General features: G+C 39.8%; 1 protein-coding gene and 1 long non-coding RNA gene across 3 annotated transcripts; one reads left to right on the top strand and one right to left on the bottom strand.

The window, feature by feature from the left end:
* Nucleotides 1-1,065: 1,065 nt before the first annotated feature.
* LOC132603611 (uncharacterized) lies at nucleotides 1,066-3,438 on the top strand. Its single transcript, XR_009568432.1, has 4 exons — nucleotides 1,066-1,760; nucleotides 2,375-2,425; nucleotides 2,562-2,651; nucleotides 3,013-3,438. It is a non-coding gene; the product is annotated as an uncharacterized LOC132603611 (long non-coding RNA).
* A 139-nt stretch (nucleotides 3,439-3,577) lies between these two features.
* Nucleotides 3,578-7,805, bottom strand: LOC132603610 (inositol polyphosphate multikinase alpha-like). 2 transcript variants are annotated; one of them, XM_060316743.1, is made up of 2 exons: nucleotides 7,552-7,805; nucleotides 3,578-4,978 (listed from the first exon to the last, which is right to left on the bottom strand). In XM_060316743.1, exon 2 carries the CDS (start codon nucleotides 4,879-4,881, stop codon nucleotides 3,799-3,801), a length of 1,083 nt encoding a protein of 360 aa, XP_060172726.1. In that variant the 5' UTR covers nucleotides 4,882-4,978; nucleotides 7,552-7,805; the 3' UTR covers nucleotides 3,578-3,798. The 2 variants fall into 2 exon arrangements, with proteins under 2 accessions (XP_060172726.1, XP_060172725.1); XM_060316742.1 differs by having other exon boundaries at nucleotides 3,578-4,900; nucleotides 7,552-7,801.
* Nucleotides 7,806-23,571: the final 15,766 nt, after the last annotated feature.

Genomic DNA, 23,571 nt, shown 5'->3' with positions numbered 1-23,571 from the left:
CGTAGTGGTGGTCGGAGGTTGCGAGAGAGAGAAAGCGCGCGAGAGAGAGAGAGGAGCAGAGTGGATTATTTTTTGTAAGATTTGAAAATATGAGTCAATTTTGGTAGCAATGTTACCCTAATTAACATAGGGTGTAATTTTCTCTAGAATTTAAATCCTCACTTTTCAAATGATGTAGATATTTCTGATTGTAGTGCTAAGTAAGTGACGTTAACTAGAGCTTCAATATGGTGACATCCAAATTTACTCAAATTTACTAGAAAATATTGCAGAATGTGTCTCTTATAATTTACTCAACTAAGAAAATTCAGTAAACTGTCCTAAACTTGGATAGAAGTTCTCTTTCTTTTCCTGTCAAAAGCTGTGGAATCAGAACAACAAGTGGAGGTGTTCCAATGTCTCTAACTTCCCGAATCAGTGTAGTTGCAAAACAGCACCTAATGGTTGTACTATATATGTTGGGTTTAATTGATAAGTTGAATGGGAAATGGAGGGAAAAAAAAAGTGGAGGGAAAAAAAAAATGAATTATTCCCTCTTGCTTTATGAAATAAGCATTTGTCCCTCATAGGTAGTGGAAAGAAAAGTTCTCCTACTTAAAAGTAGAAGCACTCCTTCGTGTTGCTAAAGGGTCAAGAAGAGGGTCTCCCCTCGCGCCATCGTCGTCGCTCGGCTCGGCTTCGGATTTGGTCAAATGATTGATTGATAATCTTTTTGGACCAAATTTCCTTTAATTTTAATTATTAATTAATTAATTAATTAATTAATTGAAAATCCTGACCCGTGACCCGACCCGTTTCTTTCTTTCCCGGATTAATTTTAAACATTTCCCTCCGTTTTTTCCAACGGAATTTTCTGAAAGGTTGCAACCTTTTCTGAAAAGTTGCAAACCTTTTCCCAAACAGGCTATATATTTCTATTGATCCTCAGAATTGTTCCTTACGAAAAATTTCTGATATTCATCTTCTTCTTTTCTGCACTTCTTAAAAATCTCGTGTGATAATACTACCTTTGAGTGGTTCGCAGTCACCTTAATTTGTTGTACCGCTATTTTGGTGAGTAAATCATTCTATCCTGGGAGGAAAGATTCCAAAACCTCAGGTACATTGAGGGGGATAATTTCCTTAAAGACACACTGTGCATTCAGTGGGCTCGATTTTTGTTCTTACATATTTTCCAGACACTGTTCTTAGTTTTCCAGTTTCTATTTTATATTTTCAGAAATTATTGATACTGTTTTAACGTTTTTTTTATAGTACAGATTAATAACAATCTTATAACACTATAGTCTACAGACGAGGCACTTAATAGCAAAAAGGAAGCAGCATCCTTGCTTTTTAATTGTATCATCCAACTGATAAGTCCATCTAAAAAGTTGGTGGCTATGTTTTTTCTTTTTACATTTTGGCATGTTGGAACTTTAGTCATTTAAATTAAGTCCAAACTATGTCATGTATTGTGGTCGTTTTCCTTTTCTTTCTTTCTTTTTTTTTTTTTTTTTTTGGCAGGTGTGGGCGGGAGAGAGAAGAAATTAGATGGTTATTTAAAGTAGCTGTGACTTGAGCTGAAGAGATCTCGTTTTCTTGATAGGAGAGAATAGAAGCAAGTAATGTGTTTGCATCGCAAGAAGCTGAAGAACTAACTAGAGGCATCTGCAAAGACTTTTGTACCTGCTGATGTTCCAGCACCTCTTGAGGTGCCAAACGAAGATCAAACACCTAAACCAGTTGGTCTTACACGAGAGCAAATTATAGCAATTAAGGTAAAATATTTCATTTATAGGCTTTCCTCCTTTTACAGATTTCCCTTCTCCCTCAAGGCGGTATACATGTCAGGGTGGAGCTATGAATGAGGCTGTTTCTATTGTGAAATGTGTGTATTTCAATCTATTCGTTGTCTAAAGGAAAATTACTCAGTAATAGACTACATACTCTTTTCTTATACTTCCTCTCCACTGCGACACTCTAGCTGTACAAGCAATAAAAAAGAAGTTTCTAACCCTGCCAAGTTACATTTCAATTAGTTTCAGCCACAAAAACTAACATAATATGAATAAGTTAGTGAAAAGATATGAGGTTACACAAGCCCCTCGGGCTTAGTTCAAGTGGCACTGACTTGTGACTTAGGTCACAGGTTTTAGCTCTGTGGTATGCGAACTAAGTCTGGTATCTAAGTGGAAAAGGGAAGAAGGGTGAGCCCATTATCCTCGAGTTTTGAAAGCTATGGTTGGTACTAAGGGTTGGCTCCATATGGATTTCTCGGTCATGAAAAAAAAATACGAGGTTGCACAAGCATTCTTCATTATACTAGGTTTTGGCCCCTAATAGAGCTGAAAAACAGATGTATATACGTTTTATTTAATGTTTTTTTGTGTAGGCTGCCATTGTGAATTCCCAAGCTCTCGAGGAGGTGGCCAGACTTGAACAGGTAATACATATATAGCTTTTTTAATTCCGTTTTACCTGTAATATCATTTTCTTATGAAGACCTTCATTAATTTTACTTTCTTTGTCTCATAGTGTCTAATGTCAATTAAACAAACTGATGATATAAATGTGTGTAGGCTTTGAAGTAAGGCCAGCTTCCTGCGGATCTCAATGTTGGTGATTATGATGTTTTTGCTAAAAAGGAAGATGCTACAGAAGATAAGATGGTATAGAAATTCTACCATTGAGCTACCACAAGGAAAACTGAATTCATTATGAAAATTATACACTCATAGTTGCTTTAGTCCCTACTAATCAAATTTGAAAGAACATGTAGTAATTTGTCTCTATGGCAATTGCCAATTCCTAACTTTTGGAGTCAATCCATCATATATCAATAGGGTCACAACGATTGCTCATCACAGTTTAATTCGTAAACTTCCTAAATGCATGTGTGGATGCACCACCAGACGTGTTTACTTGTTATTGTTTATCTTAATTGTGCTTTCCACAAACTGCAATTGTATCTTCAACTGTTAATTAACCATCTCGCTACGAAATTCTGCTGCCCATTTCTTGTACTTTCAGGAGTAGACATCTGGGGTGATTCAGTATGCGCGTTGGTTTGAGATGGATCATTCATATGCCCTCACTGTCCGGTCATAGACAGGATGAAATTCTGTGGAGGAGGAGGTTTATCTTTTGGAAGCAGAATTAATTAATGCATGTAATTGAAGCCAATGCCCTCCATTTTATCATTAAGAACTGTTCTTTGCCTCCCGGACTACAAAAGAGAGAGTTTAGAACACGAATAGCTTAATAGCATCAGGTGACAGCTGAGCTAAGGTATGTAGCATTGAAGTTGAATCAGAGACTGAAAAATAGAATTTTTATGCTTATCTCAAACCTTTTTGCTGTTTTGTTTTCCTCTGGTAAACTAAATGAAACGCCTATTGTTTCCAGGCCATTTGATTTGAAATCTAAAGTTGAGTTCCAGTCTCTCCCAACCCGAAATGAAGACTTCAAATTATAAATACAAGGGGAGTTCTCTGTAGTATTTCAAGCATCTCACTTTCCTGGTGGTTATGGGGGTGTTAAATTTCTGCTCTTTGCTGTTTAGGATACCTGAAATCTTCAAATCTGCAAAAACTGATTAGACAAAGAATAATTATCGAATTATGTTTGCAACATCAATCAAATCATAAATTTTGCTTGTCTTTACACTTCAGAAAAATCTTAAAGAACGCGTGTAAGCACTGCATAGGGCTCCTAATTGCACAATTCAAGCAAATTATCTGCAGCATGGTGGAATATCGTGGCATCATTGGAATACAGGCTGCTAAATGGTTCCAACAAGAGTTTCAGTTGTATCAGCTAATTACCACTAACATAGTTGGTAAAGTTCTTTTGATCAACTACAACACCATTATCAGAGTCAGTAAGGTTCTTCTGATCAGCTACAACACCATTATCAGAGTCGGTAACGTTCTTCTGATCAGCTACAACACCATTATCAGAGTCGGTAACGTTCTTCTGATCAGCTACGACACCATTATCAGAGTCGGTAACATTCTTCTGATCAGCTTTTGCAGAAACTTCTATTTTGCACTCACTAGGAGCAGTAAGAATTTCAGAAATAAACTTTATCAACGAGCAGAGACCGCCCAAGAAGTTATGATCAATGACACCTCGTCCTTCGTAAACATGAGCAAAGTCAATCAGCTTGATTTGTGCACCTGGATTCTTTCCTTCCAATGCCAACTCTTTTTCAAAGCTCACCAGAACAGAGCAAGAATACAAATGGTATAGAGTTTGATCCTCAAACCATGCTTTCAGCTCCAGTAACTGAGATAAAATGCCGGTAGAGCCGCCATAAACAGTTGATGCGAAAGCGCAGTCTGGTTTCAAATCCAAATCATTCAATGTGTTCGAAGAAATAAACCTTCTGAGGACTAATTTGACATCCTCTGCAGAGAGTTTCTGAGCAGCTTTCTTTCCGGGCTTCCAGAACCCTAATTCTTTGCTCCTATAGATTTGCAACCCCGATATCCTGAATCCTAAAGGAAGGCTTGACGATTCTCGATCTTTCTTTAAGCATTTCTCGATGTATTTCTCAGATGATTCGGGTGCCCAGGTTCTTGAACCAATCTTAATGTCCATAATTGACGGATTGGCACGACCTAGAGCAAGATCTTCCAAGACCAAGTGAGGCAGCAAGCCAGATCCATCAGATGCTTCGACGTTCTGAGTGCCATAAAATCTGGGAAAAAATCTTGTGATGTGTTCCGGGATTTCGCTGTTAGTAGACAATGAATTATAGAATGCAACCTCATTGAACCCTCGTTCGTCACCTTGCAGAGGCTTGTAGAAGCGCCCTGATTCATCCACGAGGGGACCCAGATTCCCAATGCCCGCCGCTTCATGTCCTGCCACTTGATGCTGAGAGGCCTTAAGCATCTTCGCAGAAAGTGAAGCACTTAAGAAAACAAAAAAAGAAGCGCAATTAGCAATCAAAGTCTCCGATGCAATCAAAGTCTCCAATACAAAGTCTTTCCTGTGAAATTGAGACCAAATCACAACTCATTCAGCCTCATGGGAAAGCAAAAAATTCAACCTGAGTTAAAGAATGGGAAATCTCTGAAGTTCCTAGTACTTGCAAAATGAAGGAATTCAAGTAAAATTGAATCCAACTCTGTTTTTTTTTTTGTTTGGGTTGCAACATCATATGATATAATATGAATTAACTTTCAACATGATCATCATTATTAATTCCAGACCAAAGAGATCTTTAAGAAAAAGAAAAAAAAATAGAAAAGGAGAACATACAAGCTCTCATACACAGACTTAGTTATGTTTTTAACTCTAGGGTATCACTGAGGGGCTACTATGTTTGTTCCCATATGGTCAGAGTGGTCAAGACTTACACAGTCTCTTAGTTGGGCTCTGTGTGGTATAGCCAAGAGTAACAAAGGGCGTGGTTTTTTCTCTCTTTCTTTTTTTGTTTGGTGGGTGCACGGAGGGGTTAAGTTGAACAAAGGCCTATTTGCGCTGATTCTCTGTTCAGCTTGCACAATAAAACAATGGTGTTCCGTTATCTAAAGAGTAACAAAAGTTCATAGAGGCATTTAGTTAGGATTGCCTCTGGAACCAAGTTGTTACTTGGACAGAATAATAAAGACTCTAACCACCAAGAACAACATGAGTGACCAACAAATAACATCATTTCTTGGAAACACAATTGTGACACATCGAGCATATTCACTTCCTTTCTATTATTTCCCCCCAATCTTGTGCTTAAACTAGCTGAAGAAACTACCTGAGGAAACTAACTTGCACAAAATGATACCAAACATGGCACAGATTTAAGGACATACTACATAGCAAATCAAGGTTGATCATCTAAGATATGATATGTTATCTTCTTTAGCTGTTCCCATCTGTCAGTACTCAAACTCTTTAAACAAGACATGATCGATAAGACAATAACCCAAACTTCTTGCTGAAAGCCATTTTATTCATGAGGTGGACTCTATCCTGACTGGCATGCCGAAGCTTACATAGATGGATGGATGGATTTTAAAATTAGTATCTACAAGGACAACCACAAAGTGCCATTTCCATTTTGGATAATTAATTTCCAGGACAAACAACACATAGTGAACCTCTAGTAAATCTATAACAGGATTATTAAATTATTGGTTAAGGAAAAAGAACAGGAAACAAGATAGAACTATGAGATGCCAGCAAGCTTGAAGCCACGTTCTTGTAGAATAACATGAGTTATTCGCACAAATATGTCTAGTATATTCCCCCTAATGAATAAGTTGGCATATGCCAATCAAGTAACCTGAATCCCAAAATAGTTGGGAGTCTACTATATGAATCATTTGTATCCATCCTACTCCAATGAATAAGTCAACATAAATCAATCAAGTACACATCAATTTCTAATGAGTTAAACTCAGCTATGAAACATCTGTATCCATTTTGCTCTAGTGTACAAGTGGATTATGATAGAAAACCGTGAAAGAGGTCGTATCAAGAACATAACTTTTCATGAGCATATGAGTACAAGCTCAAAACTCGATCATGAAAGCACTAGCTATTTTTGCATTTGGGTTGGTAAAAGGTAGTCATGTAATTTTTCTGGGCCGGGAAAAACTTAAACCACTTCTAGTACTAGTAAAGGGTTGTACTAAGTTTCCCATTCCAAATAGTTGCAGAGGTAGATCCAGCACGACCTCAAACTTGGACAATACATATATATGGAAAACTTCAAGAAAAAAATCAAAACTGGTGTGGTTGGTATGAAGGAAAATGTTTTCCTAGAAAATAAATGGGTTTCTTACTTATTTCTAGTGTTTAGTAAGTAAGCAAGAAAATATTACTCCAAGAGCATTTATGTGTATGGGGGTGAGGAGTGGGGTGGGATGGTCAAGATGTGGGGGTTGGGGGCGTTGAGTAGGTGGTTATTTTCCGAAAATGTTTTCCTAAACTTTTTGACCAACCAAATATGAGAAAATAAATATTTAATGGTACATCCCCTGCTTTTAGATCTTCAATTGACCTCTTAAGAGCTGCATAGGTAGATCACAGGTAAAAGATTGCGGATCACTGGGATTTGAACAAATGAAAAAAAAAAATTGTAACTTTAAGATTAAGCAGATTTAGGAATCTCATTTTTATCAAAAACAGATGCAAGATTCAGCAGTATACTTAGAAACAAATTAAATCGAATCTACCAAAAGTAAGAGCAAAAAGTGGTCAGAGTAAGTTCTTTTTACGATACAAAACATACAAGTAAAGTAGAAAACAAGACCAGCTTTACCCATGTGCTAGGAGGAACAACAAGAAAGATACAAACAACAGATTGAAAAATAAACCATAGAGACCAAAGATTGCAACATTATGTACGTATTTGTTTCTCCTTTAATGCTAAAATAGAAGCAAAAATACATCAACTTTCTGAATCACTGCCAAAGAATTAAACATTCTTGAAAAATAAAGAGCCATGTTTTTTATTTTTTATATTAACAATATTTACACAGAAAAACAAAATCGAAATTCAAAAAAGAAAATTAAATCTTCATAATGGAACAACAAGAATTAGAAAGTGCAAATAATTACCTCTCTTTAACGTCAGTCAAATGTTTCCAACAAGAGAGATTTTAATTGGAGATTTTTTCGGAAAGAACAAGGTTTAAATAGAAGAAGGTAAATAGGGTTGGCTACTGCCTGGTTAATTAAGTTGGTGACGTGGAAGATTCTTGTTCAGACACGTAGTCCCTCTAGTTCAGTGTAAAATTATTTTCTAAGTTTAAGGGAAAAAAAAAAAAAACTTTTAAGCCGTCAAATGAATAACCTGTACTTAGTGACCGGTAAAGAAATAGGTACACACCATTTAAAACCGAAGGGAGTATTATTTTTGGTGACTAGCTAAAGCAATTGTAGTGGTACTTTCATTGTTGGAAGCTTGTAGAGAATTAAAACCGTTTAAAAGTACTGTAAGTAGTATTAGATTCCAGCTTCTAAAAGAGAATTCGCGTTTACAATTCCGCATGGCGCACACAGGATGATCGTATTAAATTAATCGTCAGTCGAAGAAGTTTCTGCTATTTTATTTTCAATGAAATGTGTATACGGTAAAAATCGGATTAATTTGTGTCCGATGGGAACCGGAGTAAAAGATAGAGGCGACCGAAATAAGATTTAAAGTGAGTAAGGTCGTAACCACCAGTGGGAATGAAAACCGAGGGGTCGCGAACACATTCAACTCTGCCTCAACACCGAGGGTATCTTGCCGGACACAGAAAACCCGAGCCTAAAACGAGCACACTCGATGTAGGCTCGGATAATCAGTTATGGAGCAGGCCACGCGTCATCTAACCATTCTACCACTTGCGCTGACGACAGTGCGGGTATCAGACCGTACGGACCAGCCTTATCCTTTTTAGGGTGTTTTAGAAAGGCTTTTTCTACATTGTACTAGGGCCCATTTATGGTTACATATAAATAGAGGGCTATCCCTTCCTTTTTTAGGTTAGCTTTTACTATCCAACAGATTGTAATCAGCAAAGTAGCATAAATATTTCCTCAAGTATTTTGGCTCGGTTATAAGAAGCTTCTCCCAGACCGGACCAATTCGCAGCATTTGTCAACTTTTCTTCTCTAGTTTCCATTGCTATTACTTACTAATATATATCATTACATATTCGCTAAACCTTATATTATCAGCTAAATCTATCCACATATCCTATCCACCACTTACAAATTTAATTGTTATCCACTATTTGGGGGTAAACAGTTTGGCGCCCACCGTGGGGGCATAGGATAATAGTGGTGTTAAATCTTTTGCTACTTCTTTTTTCACTCGTTGTTTGAAAGTTTGCAGATTTGCAGAAAATATTACGTTCGAAATGGCAAGCAGCGGTCATTCCGGGCATGTGAACAATAACGAGATAGTTGCTGAAAACGAAAACAACAGTGGGTTATGGAACCCGCCTGCGGATCCAGCCGACCCAAATGCTGTTAACTCAAGAGAAGGCCTCAACCGGCAGAATACCGTCAATCAGGAGAATGCCGCCATTCCGGCCACAGATCCTTTGAATAGCCATAACTCAATTACTTTGCCTTGGGCTCAAGCCTAGAAAATACCGAATATACCGGATGAGACTAACTTACGTTTAATGTTTGAAATGCTGCAGGAACAAGGGATTGCTATAGCCGAACAAGGGGTTGCTATAGCTCAGCTTCAGAGAAAAGACGATAAAGTAGCTTTGGCAAAACCAAAAGGGGTTACTGAACCAAGGCGAGAGGAAGCACAGATAGTCGAGAGCAGCGGGTCCAGAGCCGGTTCGTCTACCGAAGTTTTGAAGATGCTCGAAACTTTGACAAAACGGGTTGATTCAACGGAGAAAAGGATGGAAACATATAACTCTCGGGTGGATCAGATCCCGGAAGCACCCCCGATCTTGAAGGGACCAGATTCAAAGAGATACATTCAATGGCCTTTTCCTCCGAGTGAGGCCCCAAAGTTAATCCCGAAGAGGTTCAAGATGCCGAATATTCCAAATATGATGGGACAACAGGCCCACAAGAGCACGTGACCTGATACATGTGCCATAAAAGGCAACGATGTCGAGGAGGATGAAATAGAGTCGGTATTGCTAAAAAAGTTTGGTGAAACATTGTCCAAAAGGGCATTGACTTGGTACGACCATCTGCCCTAGCATTCCATCAATTCCTTCGAGATGCTCGCAGATGCATTTATCAAAGCCCATGACGGGGCCAAGAAGGTACAGGCCAGAAAGGCGGATATTTTTAGAATCACCCAAAGAGAAAATGAGCTGCTACGTGAATTCGTGAATCGGTTCCAAAGGGAACGGATGGAACTTCCCCCGATCCCGGAAGAATGGGCAGCACAAGCTTTCACTAAGGGGCTCAATCCCCAAAGCTCAACTGCCTCATTCAAATGAAAAGAGAACTTGTTGGAATACGAGGCAGTAACTTAGGCAGATGTCCATAACAGGTATGAGTCCAAGATTCGGGTAGAGGATGATCAACTCGAACTCCCCCCCCCCCCCCCCCCCGATCCAGTAAATGGAAGCAGGAACTCTGAAAGGTCAAAGAGAAATTATGAACCGGAGACACGACCATCGAGGGAAAGGTACCAACCATATTCTCAACCGGAGAAATCCAGCTTTAGGTCGAATAAAGGAAGAAGCGGCCCCAGCCATTTCTCGAGTAAAGGCGATAAGTGAGCTGATCGTGGGTCAAACAGCCGAGGGTTGTTATTTAGAAGCGATGTCGGTAGTTCAGCCAGCAATGGAGATATACCGAGGTTATCAGAATACATCTTCAACATCAACACATCAGACCTTGTCTCGGCTATCGGTCGTATCACATAAGCCAGGAGGCCAAGACCGTTGAGATCTGACCCAGCTCAAAGGGATTCGAGCGTGATGTGTGAGTATCATGAGACTCATGGTCATAGAACCGAGGACTATCGCCAATTAAGGGAAAAAGTGGCTCGATTGTTGAAAAACGGTCACCTTCGAGAATTCCTGAGTGAGCGAGCCAAAAGCCACTATAAAGGAAGGGAAAATCACAAACAGGCAGAGCCCGTGGAACCATAACATATGATCAATATGATAATCGGAGGAACGAATACTCCACGAGAGCCAATGATGAAAAGAACCAAGGTTTCGATTACACGAGAAAAATGAACCAAGGATTACGTGCCCGAAGGGTCTATATCCTTCAACAATGAGGATGCAGAAGGATCAAATCATTCCGGTAGCTCGAGTACTCAGCGGATTCAATATGGCAAGTGAAACCACGAAGGGTGAAATTTCTTTGCCGGTCAATATCGACGGAACCATTCAGCAGACAGTCTGTGTCATCGAGGGGGAGATTAAGTATAATGATTTACTCGGCAGACCATGGATTCATAGCATGAGGGCGATGCGGTCAACATGACATTAGATGTTGAAGTTCCCAAATCCGAAAGGGATAAAAACTATCCGTGGTGAACAACCCGCAGCAAGGGAAATGTTCGCGGTCGAGGAAGCCCCCTCGTTTTGAAGAAACCGTTTCAAATGGATGATGAGCCAATCAAAGGAAAGAACACCAAATAGCAATTAAAGAATACAGACTCGAATGAAGAGCAGAAGGAAATGAGCTCGGATTTCGAAGAGGATGATTTCAGTGTGCCCAGATCATTCATATTTTCGGATAATTCGGACGCAACCAAATCTACCGTGGAGGAGCTGGAGTAGATCATCTTGTTCGTGCACTTACCGGATAGAAAGGTATACCTTGGCACGGGGTTAACCTCGGAGCTCAGGAACAAGTTAATTAAATTTCTTCAAGCTAATGTCGATTGTTTTGCATGGTCCCATATAGACATGACAGATGTGCCACTGGAGATGACAACGCATAAGCTCATCCTCGATAAAATATTCACTCCGGTCAAACAGAAAAGAAGACCGATGGCCGAATCAAAACATGCCTTCGTCAAAGACGAGGTAAAAAAGCTTTTAAAAATAGGCTCTATCCGGGAGGTTAAATACCCGGACTGGTTGGCTAATGTCGTCGTTGTGCAAAAGAAAGGTAACAAATTTAGAATGTGCTTTGATTATAAAGATCTAAACAAAGAATGCCTGAAGGAGTCGTTCTCTATGCCTCACATCGATCGAATGATTGATGTGACGGCCGGGCATGAGATGTTAAGTTTTTTTTATGCCTATTCCGGGTACAACCAGATTCGGATGCACCCAGAAGATCAAAAGAGAACTTCTTTTATAACCCGATATGGGACTTATTGCTACAATGTCATGCCATTCGGATTAAAAAAATGCCGGAGCAACTTATCAACACCTAGTTAACAAGATGTTCGAAGAGCAGATGGGTGAAACAATGGAGATTTACATTGATGACATATTAGTCAAGTCCCTGGAAACAGAGGACCATTTAAAACATTTGCAGGATACCTTCGATACATTTCGCAAAATAAACATGAAGCTCAACCCGGAGAAATGTGCCTTCGGGGTCAGATCTGGCAAATTCTTAGGCTTCATGGTATCAAACCGAGGAATTGAAATTAACCCGAACAAAATTAAAGCCAAACAATGTGAAGGCAATACAAAGGCTGACCGGAAAGATAGCAGCTCTGAGCCGATTCATCTTGAGGTCATCATATAAAAGTCACCGTTTCTTCTCTCTGCTAAGGAAGAAGAATGACTTCGTTTGGACACCAGAATGCCAAAAGGCCTTGCAAGAATTGAAGCGGTACTTGTCGAGCCCGCCCTTGCTGTACATACCAAAGGCAGATGAGCAACTGTTTCAATATCTAGCGGTATCCGAGGTGGCGGTAAGTGGCGTCTTAGTCAGAAAAGAAGGAGGTACGCAATTTCCAATCTATTATGTGAGTAAAACATTAGGAGATGTGGAGACCTGTTATCCGCACCTCGAAAAATTAGCTTTGGCACTAGTAAGTGCTTCAAGAAAGCTAAAACCTTATTTTCAGTGCCACCTCATATGTGTAGTAACTACTTACTTGTTATAAAATGTCATGCACAAACCGGAACTATCGGGTAGATTGACCAAATGGGCCGTAGAAATTAGCGGTTATGATATCGAGTATAAGCCTAGAACGACTATTAAATCTCAAATCTTAGCTGATTTTGTAGCAGATTTTACTCCCGCCATGATTCCCGAGATAGAGAAAGAGCTCTTGTTAACTTCGGAAAAGGCTTCAGGTATCTGGACCCTATATACGGATGGGGCATCGAACCTAAAAGGAACAGGGATGAGTACTGTTCTTAAGGCCTCCGTAGGTGACGTTATTAGACAATCAATCAGAACTGTGAAATTAACTAACAATGAAGTCGAGTATGAGGCTATGATTGCAGGTCCGGGATTGGCTCGGAGTTTACGAGCTAAAGTCATCGAAGCTAAGTGCGACTCTCTTCTGGTCGTGAATCAAGTCAATGGTGTCTACGAGGTCAAGGATGAATGAATGCAAAGATACTTGGAAAAAGCTCAAGTATTATTGCATCGGTTTAAGGAATAGACCATGCAACATGTACCGAGGGAGCAGAACAACGAGGCAGATGCATTGACCAACTTAGGCTCATCGGTTGAAGCTGAAGAGTTCAATTCTGGCACAGTCGTCCAATTGATGAACTCGGCAGTGGAAAATGGTCACACTGAGATAAATGCAATAGGTCTGACATAGGATTGGCGCAACAAATACATCGATTACTTGCGTGAGGGAAAACTCCCAAACGACCCAAAAGAATCAAGGTCTCTTCGAACCAAAGCGGCTCAATTTTGCTTGATCGACGATCAGTTATACCGTCAGTCTTTCTACGGGCCTTTGGCTAAGTGCTTAGGACCCGGAGAAACAAATTATGTGATGAGGTAAGTCCATGAAGGAACCTGTGGAAACTATTCCGGTGCCAAAGCCTTGGTTCGGAAGATAATCAGAGCAAGATATTACTGGAACCAGATGGAAGAGGACGCAAAAAACTTTTGTCCGTAGATGTGATGGATGCCAAAAGCACGCACCAATAATACACCAATCGGGGGAGTTACTGCACCCGGTCCTGTCCCCATGGCCGTTTATGAAATAGGGAATAGATATCATCGGTCCTCTACTATGGGCCCCAGGTACGACTCGTTTTATCTTATTTGTGACTGATTACTTTTCAAAATGGGTTGAAGCGCAGGATTTTGAGAAAGTTAGAGAGAAGAAGGTTATTAACTTTATATGGGACCATATCTTTTGTCGGTTCGGCATCCCAGCCGAGATAAGTTGCAATAACGGTCGTCAGTCCATTGGTAATAAAGTAAATAACTTCCTCGAAGGATTGAAGATCAAAAAGATTATGTCGACTCTATACCACCCAAGTGCAAATGGACAGGCGAAATCAACGAACAAAACCATAATTCAAAATCTAAGGAAACAGTTATAGACATCAAAACACAAATGGAAAGAGGTGTTACCGGAGGTATTATGGGCCTACAGAACGACATCAAAATCAAGTACGGGAGAAATTCCATTTTCCCTGGTCTATGGAGTTGAGGTTTTAATCCTCGTAGAAATTGGCGAGCCAAGTCTAAGATTCCGGTATGCCACGAATGAGTCAAACGAAGAGGCTATGGCCGTAAAGCTTCACTTAACAGACAAACTACGTGAGAATGCACTGGTCCGTTTAGTAGCTCAAAAGCAACGAATGGGAAGATGCTACAATCGAAGGACGAACCTTCGACATTTCCAAGTAGGGGACTTAGTGCTTCGGAAGATTACCCTGCACACTAATAACCCTGATGATGGAAAGTTGTGACCGAACTGGGAAGGACCGTATAAAGTAACCGGAATAACTGGCAAAGGATCGTACCAGTTAGAAACCGAAGATGGCCAACAGCTGCACAACAACTGGAATGTGGCACACTTGAAGAAATACTATTGCTAAGGTATGACTCGTTGACCCTTTTGATTATTCTAAATATTCTCACCTATCTTTTTACAGTGTCGTACCGAAATAAATTATGAAGATGTTAGAATTAGGTCTGAAAACACGTGTTGCACTATTTTCCTTAGCCCAATTTTGTCCCGAAGTGGGTTTTCCGGTGAGGTTTTTAACGAGGCAACAAGTACAACGTGTTACCCTAAGAAGACGAGGCTAAGTGCCCATAAGCTCGAAGAATAGCTGAGTACTGGGGACTGGATAATTGACAGCATCGTTTTTTGAATAGTTTTTCCCCACTCATACTTCACGGACAAACACTAGGGGACTACTATACCCCCACCAAGATCGAAGAAGAGCTCATCGAAGCAAAATAAGAAATGGCGTCAGCATTGAAACAATTTTTGAAATTTGTGTTTTTGTAGCTACCCGGACCTTCTGCATTAGGTTTCAATGTAAGGGCCAAACGATCGAACAAATCGTGCCCAGATAGTGTTGCTACGGCAAGGGCAGTAAGGGTTTAATGAAATCCTTAGTTTTGTATGAGATAAAAATTTGAGAATATGAAGAGAAATACTTTTGAAAAGTATGTTTTATATACGCTCTTTTACTAATATAACCCTCGACTGGGGACTGTCGTCATAAAATCGACAAAGGCGCAAAGGCTAGAGCTAACCGAGCCCAATTCACTAAACTCGAACAGTCAGAAGAGGGTCTAATAATTAAAGACCTCGACTCAAATGCCCAAAGTGGTTCGGAGACGTCTGAATTCACAAAGCATAAAAAGGCTTCGCGGGCAAGCCAGCTATAGTCATCGGTCAATATGAAACCGAACAAAATAAAGCCCACAACCAATGAGTAAAGGTTGGCTCGATTATTCGAGAAGAACGGTTAAAAGGCTCAGGATCGAACCTCAACCATTCTTTATGAAGCAAACATTAAAAGACTAGTCGAAAAAAGTCCCCTACTTAAAGATCGAAGAAAATGATGGCAAAAGGAAATACGAATTTCATATATGACTAAGTAAGCCGAAGATTTACATTTGTGTTTTCATAGATCAAAAATATAAACAAAAAGGCTCGTATAGGCCCTATTTTGCTTCGTATGAAAAGAACCCGAGTTCTCAGAACGGTCTCTTCAGAATCATCTTCGGAGCTATCTTTGAGTGCTTTCTTAGTCCTATCCTAGATCATCTTCGCATCGAGTATGCGAGACAGAATGTCCTTCATACCCCGTTCAACCTGCTCGAGTGTAATCCTCCGGGATTTTCACCGCTCATATTCAACTAAAAGGGTAGAGCAAGCCTCGGTGACCTCTACATCTTTACAAGTTTCCTCCATGTCAGCCTGAGCTTTCTTTAGTTTCTCCTCTAGCTCGGACCTCATGTCACTCAGAGCGACCTGAATCGCGTTGACAGATGCCAGTTCAGTTTGAAGAGCATCGTTGACTAGAACAGCGGCCTCGAGCTCATCACTGATCTAGTCTCCTGTCTCGGCCTTTTCTTTAATTATCCTCAACTTCTCTTTCTCGGCGGCTCTCTCAGCCTCGAGCTGCTTGAACTTTTTTTTTTTTTTCAGTATCGACCTTGACAGAATAAAGTTCCTTCCCTTAGTTGGGGATAGTAGCTTCAAACTCACCAAGTTTGGTGGAAAAATCAGCATTCTGTCGGCTGAGGTTTTTATTATCCCCCTCTAGGAGTTTGTTCTTTTCAACTACGTCATCGAGTTCAGTTTTTAGCCGGAGATTCTCCCTTTTTACCGCCTCGAGCTCAGATCGGAGATTTGGGGGAGCAGTGACCCGGCTCAGCTGATCCTCTTTTTCTAGCAAGAGAAGTTTGAACTTCTCCGTCTCTCGGCCTTGAGTATCTATAAAGTCGACAGACCTTGGTGGAATCGGAGCTTGGATATACTCGGATATCGGAGGAAAAGGAACTTCAGCCTCCCCACCTGTGATTGGGATCGAAATAGCGGTTTCATCCTCGGTAGATGCAGCAACGGAAGGTCCCAACACGACTCTTGCAATCACAATATCGGCCTCGGGTTCATCCCTCAGGCCCCAAACATCATCCCTCGACCTTTTATTTTATTTTTGGCCCTTGGTCGAGGGTTTTCTCATTTTCTTTTCAGCAGCAGCAATAAGCCGAGCTGACCCTAATATGTCAAAATTCGAGCCCCGTGTTGCGGGCTCATCTGCTGGTGCGGGTCGTGGGTTCACAAAACCTTTGCCCAAACCTGGGTATCGAAAGGTTAAATAAAGGTAAGTTGGAACGTAAAAGGTGTGACAAGGATTAAAGGAAATGAAAGATTATCGTGATTCTGCGCAACCCATCGATCACGGGACAAGTCTGCCTATGTCTGGTCTTCATGCAGGTGTTGGCTGGTGATTGCTTCAATCTAGTTGGCAAAACCCGGAATGGCATTAGGAATCCATGTTTCGGCTGTAACATTGGAAAAGTTAAAAAAGAGAAGAAAAAAGGGGAGAAGAAACGCTAGAAGATACGTAAAGGAGGAAAATCTAAGAAACTTACGTTTGTCATTCCATTTTCAGGAAAAGGCATATAGTATGCCGGTATAATGTCCGCGGTCCTAACCCGGACAAAACGTTCTAGCCAGCCTCGGTCCATGTCCTCATCAACACTAGAAAGAATTAGATTTTTGCCTCGGTCGGAGACCTTTATCACGCCCCCGCGAAAGATCCTCGGGCAATATAACCGAATGAAGTGTGCCAACATAAAATCTTTGTTGACGTTATTCGCCAAAAGACGAAGGCAGGCCACGATCCTCTAGATATTCGGGCCAATCGGGGCAACGCACACATTATACGTTCGACACATTTCAAGAATGACCGGATCAATCGGAGGGTTGAGCTTGAGAGTAAATGGATACGTGTAAATGTACAGAAACCCTTCTTTGTAATCGGTGACAGATTCGTCATCATCGGGAGCAAAAATTTGTATTGGGGGGGGGGGGGGGTTCCCAGACACACTCGGCCCAAACTTGAGAAAGACACTCTTCTTTGATCGACGAGGGGTAACGTCTCACATCGTAACCCCGGCCAGAAGTCTGCACGGCTTTTTCAACAGCGAATTCGTGGTTAAAGTTGGGCTTCGAGGGTATTATGTCTTTGGCCATCGGCTAACAAGATACTTGTGTTTTATCCCAGGGGTTGGTAGCAGGTTCAGCAGTCGGAGAAAAAACTGATGGCACGTTCTTGGAAGGAGAGTCGGTATTCGTTGACATTTTGAGTTTAAAAGATCAAATATGAAGATATGAAGATCAGATATAGAGATACGAAGGTTTAAGATCAAGATATGAAGGTTTGGTTTGAAGGTATGAAGATTTGAAGACCTGCAATATGAAGATATGAAGATTTCGAGGCAAAACAATGGGGTTAGCAGAAATTCGAGAATATTTGCTGGAAAATGAAGAAGATTTTGAGATCCCGAAGCAAATAAAGCAAAGAGCAGAACTAAATTAACGGTGAAAGTGAAAATTGAAAGGTGAAAAAATGACTGTAACTCCCTTATATAGGCAAATCTCTGCGACGGTTACCGAAACCGACTAACCGAGAAAGGACACGTGTCCGAAATTTAATGAGACGTGACTTGAAGCGACGTGACCCAGAGGCGGTTACCGAAGCTGGCCAACTGAAAGGTGACACGAGGCCGAAGTCAGAAGGACGCAAGATGAAGAGACGTTTCAGTTCCCGCTTATTTTCAAGGAAATAATAAACTTACTGGAGAAGTCATCGGAAGAATTTTTTCCACTTCCCGTCACTTCGTTATAACTTTGGTCCGGAAGGTGTGGGGACTACATGTATACGGTAAAAATAGGATCAACTTGTGTCCGATGGGAACCGGAGTAAAAGATAGAGCCGACCGAAATAATATTTAAAGCGGGTATGTTACACCTCGGAAAATTTTCCGTTAATTCATAGTAAATAGACTAACGAAGGGTATGAAGTACAAAATATTTCTATAAGTGAGAAATGACATTTGATGGCCCCAATTAAGATTTCAAAGACATTCGAGACAAGGGAAGAAAGCTGCCGAAGAAAGGCAAGGTATATGTTATGTATCGAAAAGGATTTACGAGTACCAAGTTAACGATGATTTAATGATGCTTTGGAGAAGAGTTATAGCGTCCCTTAGAGTGTTAATGAGGTGATAAACAAGTGCTAAGAAGGTTCCCTGAGGATTGGAGATCAAACGAAGTGACAAGAAAAAGATCAGAGAAAAGATGGGTTCCACGGATGATTATACGGTCCGTATAAAGTTATACGGTCCGTATAATGGTCCGCAGAATTTTCAGAGTGAAGTCCCTCACTGGTGAGATTATACGGTCACTTATACAGACCGTATAAAGTTATACAACCCGTATAATGTGCTGTATAATGGTCATAGAGGCAAGGTGTTGAAAAGGTGATTTTACGATCACTTATACGGACCGTATAAAATTATACGGCCCGTATAAAGTGTTGTCAAATGGTCACAGAATCGAGTGGTTAAAGGGGCGATTTCACGGTCACTTATACGGACCGTATAAGTTTATACAGACCGTATAAGTGTCCGTATAATTTCCCGACGGATCAGATTTGGGTATTAATAAGGGACCAAGTCTCATTTCATTTCATTTCCCTTTCACACCCCTTCTCTCTAAAACATCTCTCTACACTTCTCCCATAAGAATTCAAGAGATATTAGTGATCAAATACATCAAACTAAGTGAATCAAGTGTCAGAAACCCATTAAAGTTCATCCAAGGTAAGGAATCCAAGTGAAGGTGAAACTAGGGTTTTACTCAAGTGAGGAGTTTTCACCCAAGGTTCATTCCTACACCATCTAAGGTAAGATTTATGGTATTTCCATGTTGTTTAAGGTATTTGAAAGTTGAAACACTTGGATTGTAGAAGGATATAGAAAAATGGGTCATGAATGTGGGAATAGTGTCTTTTGGAGTAATAGCTTGGGTTGAGTAATGATTCTTGATATGTTATGAATATAATCATATTATAAATGATATTGAGAACATGGGATAGACCTTGTATATGAATGAATGTAATCGTGTGTTATGACCATGGATACGGATGATTGGAAGTGAATTGAGAAATATGGATAATGTGGATGAATAAAGACTATTGTTATGATATTGTGAATGTATTATTGACTTTTGGGAGTTGATGTATGAGATGGAGGATCGTATAAATAAAGGAGATGTTGTCCAATTTTCTCTAGCTTTAGTATGTATGCTAGCTATCGATTTTCTAATGATAGTGTAACTCTAATGAAGGTAGAAACGTGAGCATTGAAGGAGAACGTGCAAGTGATAGAATAGTTGATTCAGAGCTGCAACTTTTTGGTATTGATTCTTTTGTGTATATTGTATGGGCATAGCGGGGTCCTGTCCCGCCTATATGATATGACATAATTTTCTTAGAGGCTCGTAGACATGTGTTTATGGTTAGATGTGTTTGGCCGTGTCGGCCTATATTTTGGATATCATTTTATTAGCCTCGTCGGCTTATGTACACTGATATGGGCATAACTGCAAATGATAATATAAATGTATTGTTGTTCGATGGAATTAGTATGGATAATGGATAGAAAGTATGATTTGATTATGTGGCCCACCTACACGTAAATGTGAAAGTATGTTAAGAGGTGTCCGGGTGGGTTAGAACCGGGTGCCCGTCGCGGCCCTCCGGTTGGGTCGTGACAGGGTAAGGTCGTAACTACCGGCGGCGACGAAAATCGAGGGGTCGCGAACACATTCAACTCTGCCTCAACACCGAGGGTATCTTGCCGGACACAGAAAACCCGAGCCTAAAAAGAGCACACTCGATGTAGGCTCGGATAATCAGTTATGGAGCAGGCCACGCGTCATCTAACCATTCTACCACTTGCGCTGACGACAGTGCGGGTGTCAGACCGTACGAACCAGCCTTATCCATTTTAAGGTTTTTTAGAAAGGCTTTTTCTACATTGTACTAAGGCCCATTTATTGTTATTTATAAATAGAGGGCTATCCCTTCCTTTTTTAGGTTAGCTTTTACTATCCAACAGATTGTAATCAGCAAAGTAGCATAAACATTTCCTCAAGTATTTTGGCGCGGTTATAAGAAGCTTCCCCCAGACCGAACCAATTCGCAGCATTTGTCAACTTTTCTTCTCTAGTTTCCATTGCTATTACTTACTAATATATGTCATTACATATTCGCTAAACCTTATATTATCAGCTAAATCTATCCACATATCCTATTCACCACTTACAAATTTAATTGTTATCCGCTATTTAGGGGTAAACAAAATGATTTACCGTCACATAAATATTTATGATTTATTTTAGACAATAAACTTTTACTCTCTTCATTCCAGAAAGATTGTCTTTGTTTGATTTGACAGAAATTTAAAAAATAATAGAAATTTTTATAATGTGTGGTCCAAAACTATTACTATTAGATATTTGTGTAGTTGAAAATAATTTCATTAAGCTAAATTATTTATAAATATAGTCATTTCATTAAGCTAAATTATTTATAAATGTGTCAATCTTTTTTAGACAAACTAACAAGAAAGTAAGACAAGTTTTTATAGACGGAGGGAATACAAAATTTTCGTGTCAAATCAGACTCATATAAATTGGGACGAATGGACTATTTAAATCCGAAATTCTAAAAGGGATCTCGCTTTTCAGATTCAGCATGGCACTGGCACACACATGGTGGGCGTATTAAATTAAACATCAGTCAAAGAAGTTCTCCCTATTCCTATAAATGTATGTATTCTTTTCCTTTTTATTTTTTTCTTCTGTTTTTGGCATTCTGAATATTGAAGATAGCCCCATGAAATATTCTCACTTTTGGCTTGCTTTTGACATTGTCCAAAAGTTAACTTTCTATAGAACTTTTTCAAAAATAGATGTAACCTTGAGGTAAAGTTTAGGGAATAAAACCAGGATCACTAAGAGTGTGATGGATCATGGATGGATGAATTATGAAGAAAGAGATGTATACAACTGTTGAATTACTATCACTAAGAGTGTGATGGATGGATGAATTCTTCCATCACCCTTAATTAGATTCATGCCATGGTTCACGAAGGAATTTTTTAGTACGTAGGAAATATTTCCCTTTTAATGAACTCTAAAAATCTGAATTAATCTGGCTAAAGCCTACCAACTACCAGATGATTATTCAAAAAAACTCTTAAATTGAGAATCTATTAAATATTTTCTGGTATCTTTATTTATGTGTCAATTTTCTTCTATTACATAAGAGAGGGGATTATCTAGAAAAGAGGGAATAGAAAGGAGAATTTTTGAACTAAATTATTTTTATCGAATGGAAAATTCTTACTTCTTAGTATCACTAGACTATAATTTCTAATTCTTTAAAAGTTTAGGCTCATGTAAGATTCAGCTTATTGCAATCACCTTAGATGTTCTTCATAACTGGATAGTATCAAGTATTTAACGAAACCTATCAATAAATAAAATTATGTGTTTGATATGGGATAAGATCCATCGACTTTTTATCTCTAATTAATTCTTTTGTTAAAAAAGAGTCGATATAGTGAAAGAAGAAAGAATCAAGAGATGATAAAGGATAGATATACATTTAAAGGGATTTCTATTCTATTCCTCTTAAATATCTCGTTCATCTATTGTTTATTTATCATTCATTTTCAAATTAGACTTACGTTTTGATATTCAAAGCCCCAAATAAGATGAATCACGATCCAAATATATGCAAGAGTTTGCATTTCAGTGACAGGCCTAAGGTCACTGTGCCCAATTGGGTATTCTTTATCACCAAAAATAAAATAAAAAGAGGGCGCACGATAACTAGGCTTGGCTAACGTACATCGACTGACCAAACTAAAGAAAATGACGACCACCTCCGGCAAGGTGGCTCTCTCGGAGACAAAACTTGTAAATCCACACGATGGTGAGAGTTATAGACTTCCATCCCTCACTTTTGGTAGCTTTCTTCCTCCCCAATTCCAATCGATTGCGGAGGAGGAGATTGAACACGATTTTGACTCAGACTCGCAGAAATCATTTCACCTAGAACCCTATGGTAGGGCATCTAATACAACACAATCGGCGGCACGGCAGCTTCAATTTTCTGAGGCTGGCACCTCCACTCAACAAACCCCGGTGGTGAAAATGAATTTAAGGAAAATCGGCTAGCTCAAAAAGATATGCCACTGTCCTATGTCCCTCCTAGAGCTAGAAATGGGAAGGTCTGTGTTACTATTGTGGATGAGGACTTGACGGAATTGAAAGAGTATTGGAAGTCTGCGTTGATTGGTTTTGTGATTGGGGACACTCCTTATGTTAAAATGATGGATAGTTACATATAGAATACTTAGAATTTTTTTAAGAAGCCCCAGATACTACAACATGATGAAGGGTATTTCGTTTTGATACTGTTGAGAATTGTGACAAAGTTCTTGAAGCTGGACCATACACTTTCCCCAATAACCCCTTTGTTATCGAGCATTGGGAGCTAAACTTTGAGTTTGACCCAGGCTGTATTACCACCATTCCTCTGTAGGTTACCTTCCCTGGGTTACCTATAGGGTACTGGTCTGCTGATGCGTTGGGGAAGCTAGAAAGTGCAGTAGGGAGACCATTATACACAGATAAGTTCACTGCAGCAAAAGACAAGATATCTTTTGCCAGGATACTCATTGAAGCTGATGTATCACAACCCTTAATTGTATCTATTGAGCTGATCACTCCAACTGGTTCTTGTCAGCAGCAAGTAGATTATGAATGGCAACCAAAATTCTGTACCAAGTGTATGAAGTTTGGGCACCTAGAACAAGACTGTTGGAGCACTGAGGAGGCTGGACAAAGGCCCAGCACCTTCCAAAAGGTGAGAAGGAGAAGAAGGAGGAGGAATAGGTAGAGAACTACTTAACAAAGACAAGGTTGGCAAGCAAGAGGGGTGGCGAATGTGGTACCTCAGCATACTGATAAGGAGGTTGAAAACGACCCTATTGCTAATGATAATCCTAAATCCTCTCAAATAGTCCCAGAAGCTATTGATCCAGGTGTGAATCCAACAAATAGTGAGACTGAAAACCATCCTATTGGAACTGATAAACCAGATACACCTCACCTACAAGTTGATAATCCAAGTATGTATCTAGCTACAAATGAGGCGTCTG

The sequence above is a fragment of the Lycium barbarum genome, chromosome 7, assembly GCF_019175385.1.
Source record: "Lycium barbarum isolate Lr01 chromosome 7, ASM1917538v2, whole genome shotgun sequence".
NCBI lineage: Eukaryota > Viridiplantae > Streptophyta > Magnoliopsida > Solanales > Solanaceae > Lycium > Lycium barbarum.
This window is presented reverse-complemented; position numbering and strand designations above follow the sequence as displayed.